Source organism: Heteronotia binoei, chromosome 2 (assembly GCF_032191835.1).
Source record: "Heteronotia binoei isolate CCM8104 ecotype False Entrance Well chromosome 2, APGP_CSIRO_Hbin_v1, whole genome shotgun sequence".
NCBI classification, from domain to species: Eukaryota; Metazoa; Chordata; class Lepidosauria; order Squamata; family Gekkonidae; genus Heteronotia; species Heteronotia binoei.
Genome location: NC_083224.1, coordinates 126027032 through 126047413, shown reverse-complemented (window position 1 = coordinate 126047413; position 20382 = coordinate 126027032). Strand labels below are relative to the sequence as shown.

Genomic DNA, 20382 nt, shown 5'->3' with positions numbered 1-20382 from the left:
TGGCGAACTTTCCACCGGCCATCGAAATAGAGGGGCAACAAAGAATAGGTACAAGGACTCCTTGAAGAAATCCCTTGGCACCTGTCGCATCAACCATCACCAGTGGTCTGACCTAGCCTCAGATCGCAAAGCATGGAGGCACACCATCCACCAGGCTGTCTCTTCCTTTGAGAACGCACGCATAGCTGGTCTTGAGGACAAAAGGAGTTTGAGGAAGAATCACACTGCTACAGCACCAACCCCAAATCAGACTTTTCCCTGCAGCCACTGTGGCCGGATCTGCCTGTCCCGCATTGGTCTTGTCAGCCACCAGCGAGCCTGCAGCAGACGTGGACTACTGCACCCTTCTTAAATCTTCATTCGCGAAGTCAAGCCGAGAGAGAGAGACATGAACATTTATCTGACTTGATTTTGCAAACAAGCTTAAATGTATCCCATGACTGCTGCTAGTTAAGGTCAGTAAGTCAATTTACCGTATTTTTCGGACCATAAGACGCACTTCCCCCCCCCCCAAAAAAAAGTGGGGGGGAGAGTGTGCGTCTTATGGAGCGAAGAGTGTACGCCAGCGAGGCTGAGGGGGGCGCTGCGATGGGAGGCGAGGGGGATGGGTGGCGCCGGTTCCCATTGGCTGCCTCTCCCTCCGCCGGTGGGCTGAGGCGGGGAGACGGAGTCTGGCCTGCCTTTTTGCCTGCCAGGTCTGCAGGAGGGCCGCCACCGCTATCGTCGCTATGAAGAACTGCGAGTACCGGCAGATTCCACCGGGAACCCAGGCTGCGCCACCTTCTTCAGCGGAGCCTCCTGGGGCAGTCTCCGTGGAACGCCATGGCATTCCACAGCAAACGTGCATGACCACCCAGAGCAGCCCCCCATCAGGCGTGCAGGGCTCTATAGGGGAAAGCAGAAGAGCAAAGCACTCTCCCTCCACCCCCGCAATCTCAATTCATAACAATCATGTCTGAAAGGGGAGAGTCCCAGTCCCCCCCCCCCCCCATGCACCCCTGGTAAGAAATTCATGGAGCATTACGCTTATAGAGGAGAACACATGGGCACTTCCGAATTGGAGCTGTCTCAGTCTTCAGGGAAAACTCCCACCTACAGTGATCTCCGAGAGAACTGAGTTTAAAAAATGTTTAAAAGGGGGGGGGGAGAGAAATAGCGGGGGTTTGGGGGGGAGGGGGAATAATCAAAAGCTATGGGCCTGCCAGAAGAACCGCACCAGACCCAAGGCGTTCACATGGTGAACATGCCCAAGGTTCTTGCAGGTCTCAGCAGCCGCTGTGGGGGCCACACAGGTATGGTAGTTCCAGCAGCTCTGGCTGGGCTCAGCTGCTGCTGCCGCCCTGCATTCGCATCTTCCTGCAAGCTCTGGGGCAGGCAGCACCTTCAAGCAGAGGATCTCACAACACCCCCCTCCCTCCCGCTCGTCTGGTCTGTCCCCTCCCTTTGGGGGAGAAAAAGGGGCTTGTGCTAATGATGCCGGGGTTGATCAAAGCCTTGCAAAGAGCGGCCTCCCCCCCCCCCGCCTTCTCCCCGGCGTGCCAGGCTTTTGCACCCGTTCTCCACGCTGCCTGCCTGAAGGCCGCCGCTTCTTGCAGCCTTGGCTGCTTCTCCTCTCCAAGTCCCCGTTCTCTCTTTCACTCCCTCGGCTCCTGGGCTCAGTTTGGGAGCTGCAGCAGCCACTGCGGCGGCCGAGTTTTCCCCTCGCCTCGCCTCCACTTCCCCCCCTCGGTTTCCCATGCTGGCTGAATGTGACTTGACCGTTTCAAAAAAGTTTGACATAGAGCTTGAACATTTCCGCATTCCACCCCAACTACAAAGGCAGCCAGTCACCTTCTGCCAGGCAGACCGGAGGAAGCGAAGCCCGGCGAAAGCATCCCTATTGCGAGCAAAGGGAGCCATCTCCACCATGGAAAGACAGGCTAGGTGAGCACCAAGGTCTGAGGAACAGCAGCGGGGCAGAAGCGTGTGTACTTTTTGGCTTTTGTTCCGGCTCCGTGGCGTTCAAACGAGCGGGCAGATGCAGTCCAAGTCCTCCGTTCCAGACTCGGCCCGACTGACAAGCGTCTCAGGCGGAGGAGAGGGAAAGTGAGAGCTGTACCGGCAGATTCCACCGGGTACCCCGGCTGCACCGCCCTCTTCGACGGAGCCTCCTGGGGCAGTCTCCATTGCGTTCTTCAGGAACTTCCTGAGCCGGAGTTGGCTTTGGCTGCCCTAGTAGAGCCAGGTCCTGCCTGCTGCCCTGGGTTTGGTCTTTGTTTGTAGTCTGGAACGGAGGACTTGGACTGGGTACTGGGGCCATTCGGGGTGTGACATTCCTGGGTCTGATAGTGGCGAGGGAGACAGTTGCAAGCCCAGCAGAGAGAGCGCAAAGCAGGTTAGTGGCGTGGACTCGTTCCAAGCGGGGTGGCAGGGTGCATGCAAACGCTTGCATTGCTTCAGTTACCCAGGAAGAGCGGAACTGGGTACTGGGGCCGTTCGGGGTGTGACATTTCTCGGTCTGATAGTAGCGAGGGAGACAGATGAGGCCTTTTGCTGCCACCCAGGGGCTACCTGGCCCAGGCAGGGCCCACGCATTGAACTCTGGGTTGCCCTGAACATGGAGCAACTGCATGGCCCGAAGAAGAGGGAGAGGCCGGGCAGGGTGTGGTGTGGTGACTGGGCTGGGCGGAGGCTCCGAAGCAGGAAGCGGAGGCTGCAGAAGTTGCTCCTGGTGCTGGGTTTGTAGTGCTGAGAGGCTCCCGGCGGTGGTTTAACTGGCGAGATTGGAGGGGTTTTTTTGGTTTTGCCAGGATTGAGAGGGGGAAGGTGCCCAGATCTGGGTGCACAGCTTCAAAAAAATTTTTCCTGTTTCCCTCCTCTAAAAACTAGATGCGTCTTATGGTCCGGTGCATCTAATGTCTGAAAAATACGCATTATGATACAAGATCAGAAATTGCTGGCTAAGTTATTGAATACAACATCTGATAATGTTTAGGGCCTAGGAGAATAAGGCTACGATCCAAGAAGTAAGTCCATTAAAATTGGAGTTTAATTGCAAGTTGATACATTTAGAACTGAAGAAGATAGAAGAAGATATTGGATTTATATCCCGCCCTCCACTCCGAAGAGTCTCAGAGCGGCTCACAATCTCCTTTACCTTCCTCCCTCACAACAGACACCCTGTGAGGTGGGTGGGGCTGGAGAGGGCTCTCACAGCAGCTGCCCTTTCAAGGACAACCTCTGCCAGAGCTATGGCTGACCCAAGGCCATTCCAGCAGGTGCAAGTGGAGGAGTGGGGAATCAAACCCGGTTCTCCCAGATAAGAGTCCGCACACTTAACCACTACACCAAACTGGCTCTCCTGGAAGCAGGAGTTAAGTATTTGTTTTGGGAGTAACCTGACTACCTAATAGTTCTGTATAACTCTAAAGACTGAATGCCCTTTCCACTAATGGTTTGGTTAAATTATACCATGTTCTATATTATGCACTCCCTAGACACAAGTCTGAAAACTGAGAAATAAAGACAGTTGACACAAGGAGTTCTTTCAGTGATCACAAAACTAGTTCAAATTATCAGTAGCACAAAAATCTGCTGTAAGTAGAAGTTATGGTTGCAAGGCACATATTTTTGGATAAGCTAGCAATTCTTGTACATCCCTGCTGATGTCTACTACTTGTCATGTTCATCAGAACCTCTCCAAAGAAAAGAAAGCAGTGTGTAATCCTTCATATATGACACATGGAGAAGCCTTATACAAATTCGGAGCCAGCAGTGTGCCTGCCTGGGGCTAGTTTCTCTAAACTGGAAATCTGGGCACTGGGTAATTGTTGGTGCCAAAGAGGAAGCACGTTACAGGCTGTGTGACTATAGTCTGCTCTCCTTGTCCTTGTTTCTTTGTAATCCATTTCTGCTCGAGGATTTAGGTCTCTGGAAAACATTCAAAGACCTTTGAACAGCAGGACAAAATCTCATAAAGCTTCAGGAGGATTTGAGTGTTGAAAGATGCTTCTGTTTACTGGGAACAAGCTGATTGGCTTCTATGTTTCCTTAAAGCCATCACTCCCTTCAGGAACACCTCACATTCATATAAATACCCAGCCCACATCTCTGACTGCTGTAGTCTACACTTGGCTCAGGAAAGTTCCAGTCTTACTGAGGACATGTACAGCCAGTGAGTATCCTCTAGGCTTTTTTCAGCATGCATTAAATACTAACTAACAAAAGGGACTTATTTATTGCAGCTGACTAATTTTTCAGAAGCAAAGAGGCCTGCATGTTCACAGGCTGCTTGGTATGAGACTTGTACAATATTGTGATGAGAATTCTCAGAATTTTAGGGAGAGAACACCAAACCCAAGAAGGCAGTTTGCAATGGATACTCATAGAACTGCAACTAGATCCCCCTTTTTCTTAGATGTTGAATCCCATACACAGAAATAGGTCCCATTGAACTATCACAGAGAGTTCATTCAGGTGTTCTCAAAATGTATGCATGCTCAATAGGATGTTTTGTTGTTCTTTGAACAGCAGTACCCTATGCCCATTTTACACATCACTTTTGAAACTCCCTGACATTCCAAGCAGCATAGGGAGTTGTTATTCAAGAAGCCCATGGTCAAAGCCCCACTGGATGAATTGTTGTGACCAATTGGCTTGGGATCAGGGTAAGAGGAACATTTTGCGTTCAAGGGTTCAGATTGTGATGACTGAAGTCATCCTGGAGACTGGCACATGTGAAGATGGCTAATACATATACTTAGTTCTTATATAATGTGATTTGATCATGGGTAATTGCAGACTGACCTTGATGGAAGGACTATGTGTGGCTATTGGTTTTTCCTTTGGCAAATATTGGTTGTGGTCAGCAAACATGCAGCAAACATGGAAACACAACTGATCGCTTTTGGTTCAAAAAGATATAATTGCTTTCAAGCAGAGGGAATGATATATTCTGTCCGCAATCCTAAAAAATATTTAATAGGGATTAAGTCCCACTGAAGTAGGTGGAATTTACTTCTAAATGTACAAGCTAAGGAATTCACTGTCTATCTTCAAGTTCCTGGTTTAGTGTTTGGCACAATTTTTGGCCAGCTTAAAGCTTACTTTAGTCTTCTTTCCTCCCAACTATTCAAATGTGTATCCCTGGCCACCTTGACACCTTTCAGAGTTGAGCACCCAGCTGGTGGATACAAGAAGCTTTTTGAGACTGTAGAGGAACTGTCCTCGCCAATAACAGCTCATATTACAGGTGAGTGCATTGCTAATTTTTTTTTAAACCCTGCTTTCTTACTTGCTTTCAAGACCAGAATTCTGTTCACTGGGATAAGGAGGGTTGAATTTGTCTCAGATGCCTAATGATATTTGAGGAAGTAAGAGGCAGAAAACCCAGGCCATAAATGCAAAGGGTAATATAGAAGCTGGCTTCTAAAAAATTAGTCGTTATATGCACTCCACTCACATTCTAAAACAGAGTTAATTTCTGTATTGACTCAAACTGGAATCCTGTCCTCAAGTTTGGCTGTTTAAATCCCAAAAAAATCAAATCTAAATCTTGAATACTATTATAAAGCAACAACTTAGTAGGAATACTATCTTTCAAATGTCACCCATAGCACCAGACCCTTAAGCCCTGTCCCCCCCAGTGACATTTGGATAATATTCTGGTATTTAGATGTTTACCTAAGTAAATTTCCCCAGTATGTTAAACAAGTTACAGGATTTACTTTTCTCAATTCAGAAGCATCTTAGGAAGCAATTCCTAATATAAATGTGTTTAGGTCTGAAAAGTGAATCATTTAGAATGCTGTCTGATGGACATTCATTATGTTGTGAAAAAATATCAAACTCAAATCAACCCCACCCATTCCCCAATTCCTTATTTTCTGATGTGGAGATTCACTAGTTTTTAGAGGAGTCTCCCAGATGGAAAACTGAATAAACAAACTATGTAATAGCAATTAGTGGTTTGTACAAATCTTAGTATCATCTGTTACAGCCACTGGATCTTACAGTGAGAACATAAGAGAAGCCATGTTGGATCAGGCCAATGGCCCATCCAGTCCAACACTCTGTGTCACACAGTGGCCAAAAAACCCAAGTGCCATCAAGAGGTCCACCAGTGGGGCTAGAAGCCCTGCCACTGTGCCCCCCCCAGCACAAGAATACAGAGCATCACTGCCCCAGAGAGTTCCAATAATAAGATGTGGCTAACAGCCACTGATGGACCTCTGCTCCATATGCTTATCCATTCCCTCTTGAAGCTGTCTATGCTTGTAGCCGCCACCTCCTGTGGCATTGAATTCCACATGTTAATCATCCTTTGGGTGAAGAAGTACTTTTATCCATTCTAACCTGACTGCTCAGCAATTTCATTGAATGCCCATGAGTTCTTGTATTGTGAGAAAGGAAGAAAAGTACTTTTTTCTCTACCTTCTCTATCCCATGCATAATCTTGTAAACCTCTATCATGTCACCTTGCAGTCGTTTCTCAAAGCTAAAGAGCCCCAAGCATTTTAACCTTTCTTCATAAGGAAAATGTTCCAACTCTTTAAACATTCTAGTTGCCCTTTTCTGCACTTTTTTCCAATGCTATATCTTTTTTGAGGTGCGGTGAACAGAACTGCACACAGTACTCCAAATGAGGCCACACCACTGATTTATACAGGGGCATTATGATACTGGCTGATTTTTCAGTTCCCTTCCTAATAATTCCCAGCATGGCGTTGGCCTTTTTTATTGCAATTGCACACTATCTTGACATTTTCAGTGAGTTATCTACCATGACACCAAGATCTCTCTCTTGGTCACTCTCTGCCAGTGACCAAAAGCAGCTAGCAGTTTGTGGAGAAGCTCTTATCTCAGCTTCTTCCTGTTCCAGAGACAGCTTGAGACATTCTGTGCCTGTAGCAGAAAACCAAAAATCTTCCTTTGCTAACATCTAGTCCTGCATAATGCCAGAGCTAATAGTCTTATTCATGTCCCACAATTCTCCGTTGTTATAGCATGAATGTATGGAGGGGACAGGCATAGCTTCACAGGTTACTCAAATCACATTAATAGCAGCTGGGATGAATGCTTGGGGACAGAATGATGATGGAAGGAGATGAATCCTCTTTTGGCTTCACATCTTGTTCTGCTACTACTGTTATAAGCATAGTAAGGTGGGGAGTGGCTAGTACAGCCCCGCCCCCCCAGTCACATACCTCACACTTCTTCTACACCCTTAAAGCAGAGGTATTGTGTTCATTTGTTATGGATCTGACATAAATGTCCCTTTGTCAGGTGGGCCATGGATGTCATAAAATGTAGGGCCAGGTACAGGAGAGCTCATGCCTTGAGTAAAACTTTGTTCATTTTAAAGATCCACTGGAATCAAGATTTTGTTCTGCTGCTTCAGACCAACACAACTAACCCACCTGGATCTAAAGGCAAACTCAATTAACAATATTATTTTTTCGCAAAATACAAACATACTTAAAACATTAACACTTGTATAGTATTTTCTTAAAGTATCTCCCTGATGCCCACTCTTCCACTCCACCACCCACTATTCATTAGCACTGGGGCAGTATACAGAGACATAATGCACAGCCTCTGTCTTCTGGCACCAAAGATAATGACCAGCTGCTAGCAGGCCAGATAAGAGCCCTGATCAGGCCAGTTCTAGCCCACCCAGCTTTAAAGAATGCAGTTATTTCAGCAGCACAACTCCAACATCTGAAATGTTTTATTGGATTTCCCCCCCTCCTTTTGCAATAGGTAGGATTCCAGTTTGGCTTAAAGGCAGTCTCCTCAGATGTGGACCTGGATTATTTGAAGTTGGCTCAGAACCATTCTATCATCTGTTTGATGGGCAAGCGCTCCTTCACAAGTTTGACTTTAAGGAGGGCCATGTCACTTATTACAGGAGGTTAGTGTTCAGCAAGCAAATGATATACTTCATAATCTCCAGCGTTGCCTATGAATGACAATATAGCACCCTTCAGCTACTCAGGCACCCTCAGTTCTTTGTTTATATCAAACCTGTCTTTAAAGTAATAATTAAAATAAAAATTAATATTACGTATTGGCCACTTCTCTAAATCCAGAATCTACTGTAGTGTTTTCATGTGATATTTTCTAAAGCCTGTTATACAAATGCCATATAAGCAGTGAATAATTCCTGCTGAAGGTGTGTTGGATGCGGCTTTCAGTATTTATGGATGGGATTATTTAATCCTTTGTAATTTTCCCTCCCTTGTACTGCATGGTTATGTATTTTATTTTGTCTATAGCTCATCTTTCTCACTGGGATTCAAGGTGGATTGCACAGAAATGAGTCAGTACAATTTAACAGGATTTGTTGTTGTTCAGTTGCACAATCGAGTCCGACTCTTTGCGACCCCATGGACAAAGTCATGCCAGGCCCTCCTGTCTTCTACCATCCTCCGAAGTCTGCTCAAAATTTAACAGGATAGTACTCCATCAAAATTGGAAAGCATAATGTCCTTCAAGATATCCATCTTCCAAATCAGCATTACCTCTGTCTTTTCATGCTTTATTTTCAATTTGTTTACTCCTAGACAGTTAAGTACAGCATCCAGACAGCTATTCAGGACCTCCACCGCATCATCAGGAGATTTGGACAAGGATACATCATTGTCATCAGTAAACTGGATATTGTCAGCATATGGATGACAACCAGCCCCAAAACTATAAATGACTTGTCCTAAAGGCTTTATATAGAGCAGGGGTGGCCAATGGTAGCTCTCCAGATGTTTTTTGCCTACAACTCCCATCAGCCCCAGCCATTCGCCATGCTGGCTGGGGCTGATGGGAGTTGTAAGCAAAAAACATCTGGAGAGCTACCGTTGGCCACCCCTAATATAGAGATTGAAAGGCATTTGAGGTTGAACTGCACCCTGTGGAACACCACAGGTTAAGTCCCATACTAAGGATCATTTCCAATAGCAGCCTCTTGAATCTTCACCAGTTCAATGCTCATACTAATACCTACTTTTTTCTCAACAAGATGGCATGATCTTGTACTGTATCAAAGGCTGCAGATAAATCCAGTAAGAACTACAAGGAGGCATGACCTTTGTCTACACCCAGATGGAAGTTATCAGCTAAAGCCAGTAGAACCATCTCTGTCCTATATCACACTAGTGACATATTTAAGACCCCTTCTGAGGTTATTTCCTATCTGCATTGCTACAGTAATTCAGAAACCCAAGGCTTCAAGCCAGTGTTGCTTCTCTAAGGAAAAAGATGCATTACTGGTATGAAAAGATCACATTATGGTCTCTGTTCATGAGTCTTGTGTGTTCCCATATAAAAGAATAACAAAAAAATCATCACATGATCTACCCTAGCCATTATGGGCAGAAGTTGTCTACATTAGCCAAAATAGGTGTGTGAGCAGCCTTAAGGAAGTAGCTACCATACTGCAGCTGGTAACATTTGATCAAGACCTCCTGAATATATTTATGGCTCTTATGATTTTGTTTTCTTCATAGGTTTGTCCGCACTGATGCCTATGTAAGAGCAATGACAGAGAAAAGAATCGTAATAACAGAATTTGGCACATATGCATACCCAGATCCATGCAAAAATATATTTTCCAGGTAACAAAAAAGTATATTGTTAAACTCATTTTTTCACTATGTGGTTCAAGAGCGGAGGGAAATCTTATTTTGAATGTCTTCGCCAGGTTTTTTTCATACTTCAAAGGCGTAGAGATCACTGACAATGCTCTGGTGAATGTGTACCCTGTGGGTGAAGATTTTTATGCTTGTACTGAGACCAACTTCATAACAAGAATTAACCCAGAGAATTTGGAAACAATTAAGAAGGTAAAATTTTGACAGATAAAAGCCAGAGGTGAATGAGAATTATGTGAAAGGCTTTTAAAAGAATGGTCTGCTTGAATATGAGAACTGTGGCAGAAGCCAAGCCCTATCTTCTGATTGAATTTAATTCAAATGTTGACCCCCTGCATTAAATGTTCTACCAAAACATTTTATCAGAATGCACTGGCCAATGCCAGTCAGCTCAACTACTAACTTATGGGACACTTGTAACCATATGGATTGTGACACAGTAGATTGGACATATTAGCATTTAGATGAAGTGCTTTAGCAATAGCAGTAGAGAGACTGGCAATTTTACAGAATTTGTTATTAATCTGAACGATGCAGAGTTTCTGAGAGATTGTACTGGAGGCAAGGACAATCAAAGGACTAATTATAAGTGATAATGAGGTAATTAAAAGAAGCAAATTCTGTGGATCCTGGTCAGGGAATTCCCAGGGCCCTCTCCCTTTCTCTGCCCACCACCAGGCCCCTGCTCACACTCTCCTTCCCTTCCTCCCACCCTCATGTTTCTCATGTGCCTGTGTTCTTCCTCTGCCCGCTTGCAAGACCTGCCATTGTCTATGATCGTAGCTGCCTACACAACCCACAATTTCCCCGGTGGCACTGCACAGTGCTTGCAGTTGGTGGAGCATTAATGCATGAGTAGGTGGGGGTGGGGGAGGCTCAGCAGCAGTGGGATCTGCCAGAAGCCTTGGGCTCTGGCAGCTGCCCCATCCAAGGGTATACTGATGCTGGTCATGACAAGAACCAAAAGTCTTCAGAGCTCTTCCTTCCACAACATTTTTCATACAAGGAGATAAACACTGCTTATGAAAATGTATGAACATAGTCTTATGGTGCATACATACTGGTTATCTTACTAAAAGCACATTTTGAGAAGCCAACATATATCATATATTTGTGGCAAAATAAATACAGTGCAGTTTCTCTAAGCAGGAACAAAACTATATAACAGGGGTGGCCAATGGTAGCTCTCCAGATGTTTTTTTGCCTACAGCTCCCATCAGCCCCAGCCAGCATGGCCAATGGCTGGGGCTGATGGGAGTTGTAGGCAAAAACATCTGGAGAGCTACCGTTGGCCACCCCTGCTATATAACATATGCCTGTACTGAAATACAGCTGCATATCATCAGAGATTGAAAACAATGTGCATTTTTTGCTTCTATACAAGGGCAAACAGTACTCATGTAAAAAGGGGGGGATAGTTGGGCTGTGAAAATGGAACTGAAAGGAAAGGCACATACAGAACTGTATAGAGTGCAGAGTAGAATGTTTGTCCAAATCATATTGGTGTCATCATGACCTTTATAAAGGACAGCAACTGAAAGACAGGATTATCATATACAAACAATTATCAAAAACACTTCATAGGGCTCTGAAGACTCTCTGCCACTGCCTCCAGCCCTACTGAAGAGTACTCTAAGCTGTGTATGCTCTCATGGCACACATGCCAGCCCAGTCCCAAATAAACAAATCTAAATTATCAGGTTAGGAGAACTGAACTAGCTTTAAAAACTTGTCCTCGTATATTGTTTGTTGATTACTCTAAACTTTCATTCCCTAATTGCTAAGTCTAATGTTTTCCTGCACATTGGTTTGTTTCTACAGATTGCGTGACAGACTATTCATGTATAATGTCATTCCCCTCTCCCAGAAACATTTTCCACTGGGTAAAAACAATTTTAAATAAACCATTTTTTGCCATTACCCCTGTAAAGAAGTCACCATAGTTAACCATATGAATTTTCCGTTATATTCTAACTTTCTAGCACCTATTTCAACCACATAGTACTGTCTAAATGTAGCAATTTATGATTAACTGCTAGATAGTGACTAGTTATCCAGGAGGTTAATCAGGCATATCATAGCAAATCCTGCTCATCTTAATGTATAAGAGAAGACTGTTAAGAGAAGACTGTTCCGTTTAACACAGATGATTTCCTCTATAAATCTAGGGAAGTGTTCCTGCAGTGGTTCAGAACAGAACTCCAGAGGCTGGTTGCTCTGTTTAAGCATTATGACTTATGGAAGGAATTACACAAGAATGCACACAGTATCACATAATGGACCAAAAGTAGTACAATAACCAGTTTCCTCTGACAGAGTATGGAATTTCTCCAACCAAGTCAACTCTTTGGTTCATTCCTTAGGTGGATGTCAGCAAATATATATCAGTCAATGGAGTAACAGCACATCCTCACATTGAAAATGATGGAACAGTTTACAACATTGGCAACTGTTTTGGAAAGAATTTTTCACTTGCCTACAATATTGTGCGGATTCCTCCCCTGAAAGCAGGTCTGTTCATTTCCAAAGAACACCAACATGTTTCAGGATATGAAGGCATATTTATTTTCTCATATACCAGTTAAATCTACTATCCTTGTTGCACTTTTGATTTTTTAGGTGATAGTGTTGCCATATAGGTTGACATTTTTAAAGATCTTTTTTAGAAACAATGAATGGAGTTTTCTTAAATACAAGAACCCATGCTTGGGTTGAAGACAAAGCAGGTGATCTTGTATATAGTTATAATTGACTAGGTTGTGCAAGAAAAATACCCTGGATGGATTTTGCCCTTACATTCAGTCTTCTTTCAGACAAGAAAGATCCAATTACCAAATGTGAAGTGGTTGTTCAATTTCCTTGCAGTGACAGATTCAAGCCATCTTATGTTCACAGGTAAATTCTAATTCTTTATACAAATAAGTTGTATTGACAGATGACTATATAGGTCTATACAAAACTATGGTAAAAATAAACTGTTAACAAGAGTCCAGTGTCATTTTAGAGGGTGAGGTATATTAAAAGGGCTAGTTTAAAATAAGATCCAATCAAAATGGTCATTAGTCCACTCAGAGTGGGTGAGGACCACTCCCAACTGTAGACAGACAGTCTAACATAGGATTAATCTAGGAACACTGGCACACATCCAACTTTGTCTTCACATTCACTCATGCAATACAATCACAGAACCTAATAACATCAGCTTTACCATCTTGGTCTCATTTGCTTGCTCATTCTTCACTGTTGTATCTGCCAGTATGTATTAGCAGTGTCCCATTCTCTACATAAGGTGGGGGGAGGTAAATCCATACTGGAAATTACAAACGGTTCAAAATCTGACACGAAAAACTGCATATCCAGAAACCAGTGGGTGAATATTTTAATCTTCTAGAGCATTTTGGACCTGATTGAAAAGTCACAGTTCACTTACAAAGAAACTTCAAAGTAAGACTCCAGTGCAAAATTGCTGAGAGAGGGTTCATCTCGAGAGCTTTAACTCTATTCTCCTCTCCCAGTATTCACAAAAACTTTGATTTCTTACTCACCATAGATGCTAGTTATCATGCATAACCCCTTACATGTTACCTAGTTCTCACTTGCAAATAAATTCTGCTTTTTATGTTGCGTCCTGCACTTACTTAGGCAAATCTATCTATCAACAGTTGGAAGTGGTTCAATAGTTGGATCTTGTTTTAAACTAGCCTCTCTTTGTAATACCTCCTATTTTTCTGTTTGCAGTCTTTAATATAAACTCATCATTCTTATGGACTTTTACTTCATCCATCTGATGAAGTGAGCCTCATGAAAGCTTATACTGGAATAAAGTTTGTTAGCCTCTAAAGGACTCCTGTTTTATTTTGCTGCAACAGACATATGACTGCCCATATGGAATAAAACTGTGCTATTTGGCCTTCACAGCATCAACATATTTTAAAATTGCCATTTTTAGAAATACCTTTGCCCCAAATGAAAAATAATGGACATGCTGAAGAACCATTTTATGTTGACAGGAAAATATGAAACCAGCAACTAGAACTGAAAAGCAAAATAAATGGCCAATTCTCCAAAAACCTACAGCTGAATTTTGTATACTGTCACTTTCATAAATATAAAGCTATGTTATCTGATATGTACCATCCTCAATTATTATCTGGGCAGTTTTGGTCTGACTCCTAATTACATCGTGTTTGTTGAAACACCTGTGAAAATCAACCTGCTGAAGTTTCTTTCTTCCTGGAGTCTCTGGGGAGCCAACTACATGGACTGTTTTGAGTCTAATGAAAGCATGGGGGTAAGTGAAGTTATTCATATTTATTTATAGTTTTACACTGCTTTTTTAACCAAGATCTCAAAGCAATTTAGCATTTATCAGAGTATTTTAAAAAACAACTTGAAAATCCTCTAAAACTTTTTAAACATCTGATGAATTTCAATCAACAGCAATATAAATATCATTTTTTAAACTTCCTGTACTAAATCTCAGCAAATAAAAAAATCACTTTGGTCCAAAAAGTCACAGGGCTCTGAGATGATCAATAAATAAATGTAGAAAATTAGTCTCTAGGGAAAGTGAGGTCCACTGCGCAAAAGTAATTCAGGTTCTGTTCTTTCTGGTAGATATCAATCTAGCATCTACCTGCTACCATTGTTAAAAAGAATATGAAAGTACATAGAGCAGTGGCTGCTTCTTTGTTTTACAAGGGTGAACAGTATGACTTTTATATTTTTAGGTCTGGATGCATGTAGCTGATAAGAAAAAACGGAAATACCTCAACATCAAATACAGAACATCACCATTTAATCTCTTTCATCATATTAATACTTATGAAGATAATGGATTTCTGATTGTTGACCTATGCACATGGAAGGGGTAAGATATAGGCACTGAGAATGCTGCACTTAAAGCTCTGAAGGGGCCCAAATAGAACCTTTTTTAAAAACACCCAGGATTCAAGTAGCAATTTATTTACAGAATTTGTTTACTTTTTTTAAAAAAGTACAGGTAGTTTCTTGTGCAAGCACTGTTGCCTTCCAGAGTCATCTACACTTTCCCCCCAGCAAGCTGGGTACTCATTTTACTGACCTCGGAAGGATGGAAGGCTGAGTCAACCTGGAGCTGGCTACCTGAACTCAGCTTCCACAGGGATGAGCAGAGAGTTCAGACTGCAGTACTGCAGCTTTACCACTCTGCGCCACAGGGCTGCTACTTTACTTTGTTTACTTTAGAGACCAACATAAGAATTTATGAGTCAGGGCACACTTTATCAGGTGCATGAATTATATGTCCATGAGACTGTTGATATATATATTGAAGGATGCAAACAGCAGAAAGGGAAGATTACAATGAGAGGCCAGTTTAAAGGAAGATCCAATCATAAGAGTAATCATGCACTCAGTACATGAAGATCACTCCAAAAGACAACTTTATTTTCATATTACTGAGAAATAATCTCACTTTGACAAAGAGGATGGCTGAATGGACACTGTTTTTAGGATTAAAAATCACAGTTGTTTTACTGGAATTCAAGGTCAAACTAGATGAAACACTGGAAGATCAATAAATGGATTGGGGTTCTTAATGATAAAAGCAACTATGCATGCCTCCCATTCAGATATGGCACCTGAGCATAAGAAAGGACCATATAAATATGAACTCTATTTTCTCAAGCTATAGTTCTATTGGTCCAACAGAGCTGCTGACAGCCTACAGTGCAGATGGCAGCAGCAAAAACATACAACACAAATGGCAGCAGTTGCTGCCATTTTAAAAAAATCATTCATAGGTCTTCAAAGAAGTTGGCTAGTTGAGTCCTCATTTCCAGATTACTGTGTTTAGGAGTGCAATCAAAGGAATCTTAGAATCATAGAGTTGGAAGGGACCTCCAGGATCATCTAATCCAACCCCCTGCACAATGCAGGAAATTCACAAATACCTACCCCTAAATTCACAGGATCTGCATTGCTGTCAGATGGTCATCTAGCCTCTATTTAAAAACCTCCAAGGAAGGAGAGCCCACCACCTCATGAGGAAGCCTGTTCCACTGAGGAACTGCTCTGTCAGGAATTTCTTCCTAATGTTAAGCCAGAAACTCTTTTGATTTAATTTCAACCTGTTGGTTCTGGTCCTACTTTCTGGGGCAACATAAAACAATTTCATACCATCCTCTATATGACAGCTCTTCAAGTACTTGAAAATGGTGATCATATCACCTCTCAGCCACCTCCTCTCCAGGCTAAACATCCCCAGCTCCTTCAACTTTTTTTTATAGGACTTGGTCTTCAAACCCCTCAGCATCTTAGTTGCCCTACCCCGGACCCATTCGGGCTTGTCTATATCCTTCTTTGGTGCCCAAAACTGAACACAATAATCCAGCTGCGGTCTTACCAGAGCAGAGTAAAGCGATACCATCACTTCAAATTGACACTATACTTCTGTTAATACAGCCCAAAATTGCATTTGCCTTTTTAGCCACCACATCGCACTGTTGACTCATGTTCAGCATATGGTCCACTAAGATCCCTAGATCCTTTTCACACATACTACTGCTTAGACAAGTCTCCCCATCCTATAACCATGCATTGGATTTTTTTCTGCCTAAATGCAGAACTTTACATTTATCCCTGTTAAAATTCATTTTATTGGTTTCAGCCCAGTTTTCCAGCCTGTCAAGATCATCCTATATCCTGTTTCTGTCTTCTACTGTATTTGCAACCCTTCCCAATTTAGTATCATCTGCAAATTTAATAAGCATTCCCTTTATTCTTTCATCCAAATCATTTATAAAGATGTTGAACAAAAGAGGCCCCAGGACAGATCCTTGAGGCACTCCACTTGTCACTCCTCTCCAAGAGGATGAGGAACCATTCACAAGCACTCTTTGGGTGCAATCTGTCCATCAATTACAGATCCACCTAATGGTAACAGAATCCAAACCACATTTTACCAACCTGTCAACAAGGATAATATGTGGAACCTTATCAAAAGCCTTACTGAAATCAAGATAAACAATGTCTACGGCATTCCCCTGATCCAGCAAGGTAGTAACTTTCTCAAAAAAAGAGATCTAAATCTAAGGAGTTTAATCTAATTCTGCAACAAATTTAGATTTAACCTCATGCTATTAAATTTAGAAGACAGTCAGAGAGCCAGACATTTGACTGTTCTACTGTGGGCATCTGCTTATTTGTCATAGGAGTTGTAATAATGATCCCTTTCAAGAACATTGATCTATCTACTTGCTTCCAAGAAGCTGTATTGATCAATAACATATCCCATCAGCTTTATTTTTAGGAAGTCCCCCGAGTGTAAAATCCTAGTTTGCAGGGAAGGAATCTCTAAGAATAAAAAGATTTATTTTTAATACAGCTGACCTTAATGTTAATTATGTCTTTGTACAGGTATGAATTTGTTTACAATTACTTATATTTAGCCAATTTAAGGGAAAACTGGGATGAAGTGAAGAAAAATGCACAAAAAGCTCCCCAACCTGAAGTTCGCCGTTATGTCCTTCCCCTAAATATTGAGAAGGTTTGTTTCTCTGTTTCTCTGTTCTGTTTGTTTCCCTGAGAATATCAAGGCTTGACTAACTTCTAAAAACTCCATATAAATAGTCTGATTGAGTTTTAATTTTCCATTATTTTTAAAGGGAAATAATTGAGAACTGGTTTAGCATATTTGCTGAGCCATGAATCACGAAGTCCCCCTGGTTTAAAAGCCTAGTTTGAGGAGAAGGAACCTCCAACAGATCCACATGTCCACACTCAGATGTTGTAGCAAAAAGTAGTTTGGCTGAAGACCATGAAAGTTTCAGTTGCATTCTGGAGGGTGGGGTGGAAGAGGGAGCATGGCAACAAGTCAGATTCATGTCCATTTACAAACAAGCCTCTGGGCGTTTTCGCACAGGGCTTACCCCGCAGCGACGTCCCTCTTCACCGCGCAGCGTCTGCGCGGATTTCGCACAAACTTCTCTGCAGAGCCGCGAAGAGCTGCAGCTTTTGCGTTGCAGATGTAAACTGTTTTTTGGCGGTTTACATTTGCAACGCAAAAGCCGCAGCACTTCGCGGCTCTTCCGGGTTCTGCGGAGCGGTTGGTGCGAAATCCGCACAGACGCTGCGCGGTGAAGAGGGACGTCGCTCCGGGGTAAGCCCTGTGCAAAAACGCCCTCTGTTTTGTTAATGGTGTGAATGTAGCCACAGTGTGGTCAAGGGCTCTGGTTTTTGGTTACACTTCAGCAGTCACAGAACATTGGAAGAATGGTGCAATGTTGAGGAACAGTATAAAATACTAGAAGGAAGTATATCACTGGAAACTTTAGAATTTCCTGCCTCTTTCATTGTCTCAGGCTGACACAGGAAAAAATTTAATCACACTGCCTAACACAACTGCTACTGCGATACTGCGCAGTGATGAAACAATCTGGCTGGAACCAGAAGTCATTTTTTCAGGACCTCGTCAAGGTAAGATCAACCTCAGCCACAGATAACAAAATATCTTACTAATGCAAATGATTCAAAAATCTCTGTAAATTGTGTCTCTTGTTTTATAGCTTTTGAATTTCCACAAATAAACTACACAAAATATTCAGGGAAACCCTATACATATGCATATGGACTTGGACTGAATCACTTTGTTCCAGACAGGGTAAGCATTATGCACTAATGTCTGCACTGGACAAACTCTTGCTCTAATGCAAAGGTGAAAGGAAAGAAAAGGTCTCCTGTGCAAGCACCAGTCGTTTCCGACTCTGGGGTGACATTGCTTTCACAATGTTTTCATGGCAGACTTTTTATGGGGTGGTTTGCCATTGCCTTCCCCAGTCATCTACACTTTCCCCCCAGCAAGCTGGGTACTCATTTTACCGACCTCGGAAGGATGGAAGGCTGAGTCAACCTCGAGCCGGCTACCTGAAAATCCAGCTTCCACCGGGGATCGAACTCAGGTCGTGAGCAGAGCTTAGGACTGCAGTACTGCAGCTTTAACTCTGTGCCACGGGGCTCTTAAAGGTGAAAAGGTGAATGCAAATCCACAATCGATCTCATGGCCAGGACTAGGACTGATATAGATGTGCAAAGGAACAGTTTTTCGTACGTGTTTTCTCTTCACCTATGCCCAGCAGCAATTTGAATAATTAAGGTGGTTCCAGCTCAAGAGTAATCAAGAAGTGTTCTGGTTTAACTCAAACTTGAAATATACTTTGATATTTATTCTAATCCTGGTCTACCTAAGTGTATGTGTATGTATATGTGTGTGTGTGTGTGTGTGTGTGTATATATAAGCCCAAATCAGTAAATGTTTTAATTGTTCATAAAATAAAGATAATCAATGCCATTTCAAAATAGCATAGATGAGCATGAAGTACAATGCAGGTTATATATGCAGCACGAGGCATGCGCATTCAAATCCAGAGCACACAGTTCAATTAATATATACCCAGATCCATCTGCTGCCCTGTATTTTCTCAGTTCTAGCCAACATATAAGCTACCATTTCTTCTCAGAACAAGAAAGGATAACGTTATATAAATAAGGCTCAGTTCTCATGATTGCTTTTAATATAGTAAAGCACAAAGTGACTTTTAAGCACTGATTAACCATTACTTTAATTACTTTTAACCAATGTTCCCTTTAAGCTACGGAGTCTTGTGAGCAAAAATTCCACTTTGTGAGGTGCTGGTATTGAGGTTTTGAGCTACTGGCATTAAAGTTGTGAGCTTATTGTGCTCTGGGGTCATCCTTTCTGAGCTAAGACAAAAATGTGTGAGCTGGAGGCTAAAAACCTGTGAGCTAGCTCACACTAACTCAGCTTAGAGGGAACACTGCTTTTAATAACCATTACTTTTATCATTCAAATGTATTCATGTAGTAATATTTCATAGCAAACTCTGATGATCAGTTCGTAAGGTGAAAATTAGGAATAAAAGTTATTTGAAGTGACTTTGCAATATCAATAGAGGTAGTAATGCAGGTTTCTATCTGATTAGGGTTTTTAAACTTCCAATTAACATTCCATAATACTTTATTTTTTCCAGCTTTGTAAGATGAATGTTAAAACTAAAGAGACGTGGGTGTGGCAAGAAACAGATGCATACCCTTCTGAACCAATCTTTGTCTCTCAACCAGATGCCCTGGAAGAAGATGATGGTAATGTCTTTATTCAAGTCCATTACATTCTCCTGTCTCTGTGGGTCAGATAGGGAATGCCGGGTGTATTCCAAAGAGAAATATGGTTTATACCCACCAAATCTTCACTGACAGACCTATCACAGTTTTGATCCTAGTGCTTCTTCATCTGGGTAATTTTTTTTTTAATTCAGGTATTCTCTTGAGCATTGTCATTACCCCTGGCAGTGGACCAAAGCCAGCCTACCTTTTGATTCTGAGCGCAAAGGACATGAGTGAAGTTGCCAGGGCAGAAGTTGACATAAACATTCCAGTTACTTTTCATGGAATGTTCAAGAGAGCATGACAGCAGCTGTGTGTCCATCATCACTAACATCTGCCTTTTAAGAATAATGAATGCAGCTCTAAACGGAATTCAGAAACAATTGTCTTCCCACTGTTGGACAATGACTTGTAAAATTAGTTTAGTAAGATTAACGCTTCAAAAAGGGCAACTCCACAGAACTTAAACATGCTTTTGAGAACCTTGTATACCATAAGTGTTTTTGGAAACTGTCAACATTGTGTCTCATTAACAGTTTTAAGAGTATAGATACTTCACAGTGCCAAGTACACTTTTAAGTCATCATTCCAACAAAGA

General features: G+C 42.4%; 1 protein-coding gene across 3 annotated transcripts; it reads left to right on the top strand.

The window, feature by feature from the left end:
- The first annotated feature begins 4021 nt into the window (after positions 1-4021).
- RPE65 (retinoid isomerohydrolase RPE65) lies at positions 4022-20224 on the top strand. 3 transcript variants are annotated; one of them, XM_060231989.1, is made up of 14 exons: positions 4024-4153; positions 5148-5230; positions 7741-7891; positions 9480-9587; positions 9674-9815; positions 11987-12134; positions 12437-12518; positions 13782-13914; positions 14354-14493; positions 17022-17151; positions 17966-18080; positions 18170-18264; positions 19652-19763; positions 19937-20224. In XM_060231989.1, the coding sequence occupies exons 1-14, from the start codon at positions 4143-4145 to the stop codon at positions 20086-20088; spliced, it is 1602 nt and encodes a 533-aa protein (XP_060087972.1). In that variant the 5' UTR covers positions 4024-4142; the 3' UTR covers positions 20089-20224. The 3 variants fall into 3 exon arrangements, with proteins under 3 accessions (XP_060087974.1, XP_060087973.1, XP_060087972.1); XM_060231990.1 differs by lacking the exons at positions 19652-19763; positions 19937-20224 and adding an exon at positions 18627-18828 and having other exon boundaries at positions 4023-4153; positions 18170-18318; XM_060231991.1 differs by lacking the exons at positions 14354-14493; positions 17966-18080; positions 18170-18264; positions 19652-19763; positions 19937-20224 and having other exon boundaries at positions 4022-4153; positions 17022-17152.
- The last annotated feature ends 158 nt before the right edge of the window (positions 20225-20382 follow it).

Excerpts from the sequence above, each read along its gene's own strand:
- RPE65 (XM_060231989.1), top strand. Across the intron at positions 7,892-9,479 it reads CATGTCACTTATTACAGGAG|GTTTGTCCGCACTGATGCCT; the intron begins GTTAGTGTTCAG and ends TTTTCTTCATAG. Across the intron at positions 14,494-17,021 it reads GACCTATGCACATGGAAGGG|GTATGAATTTGTTTACAATT; the intron begins GTAAGATATAGG and ends GTCTTTGTACAG.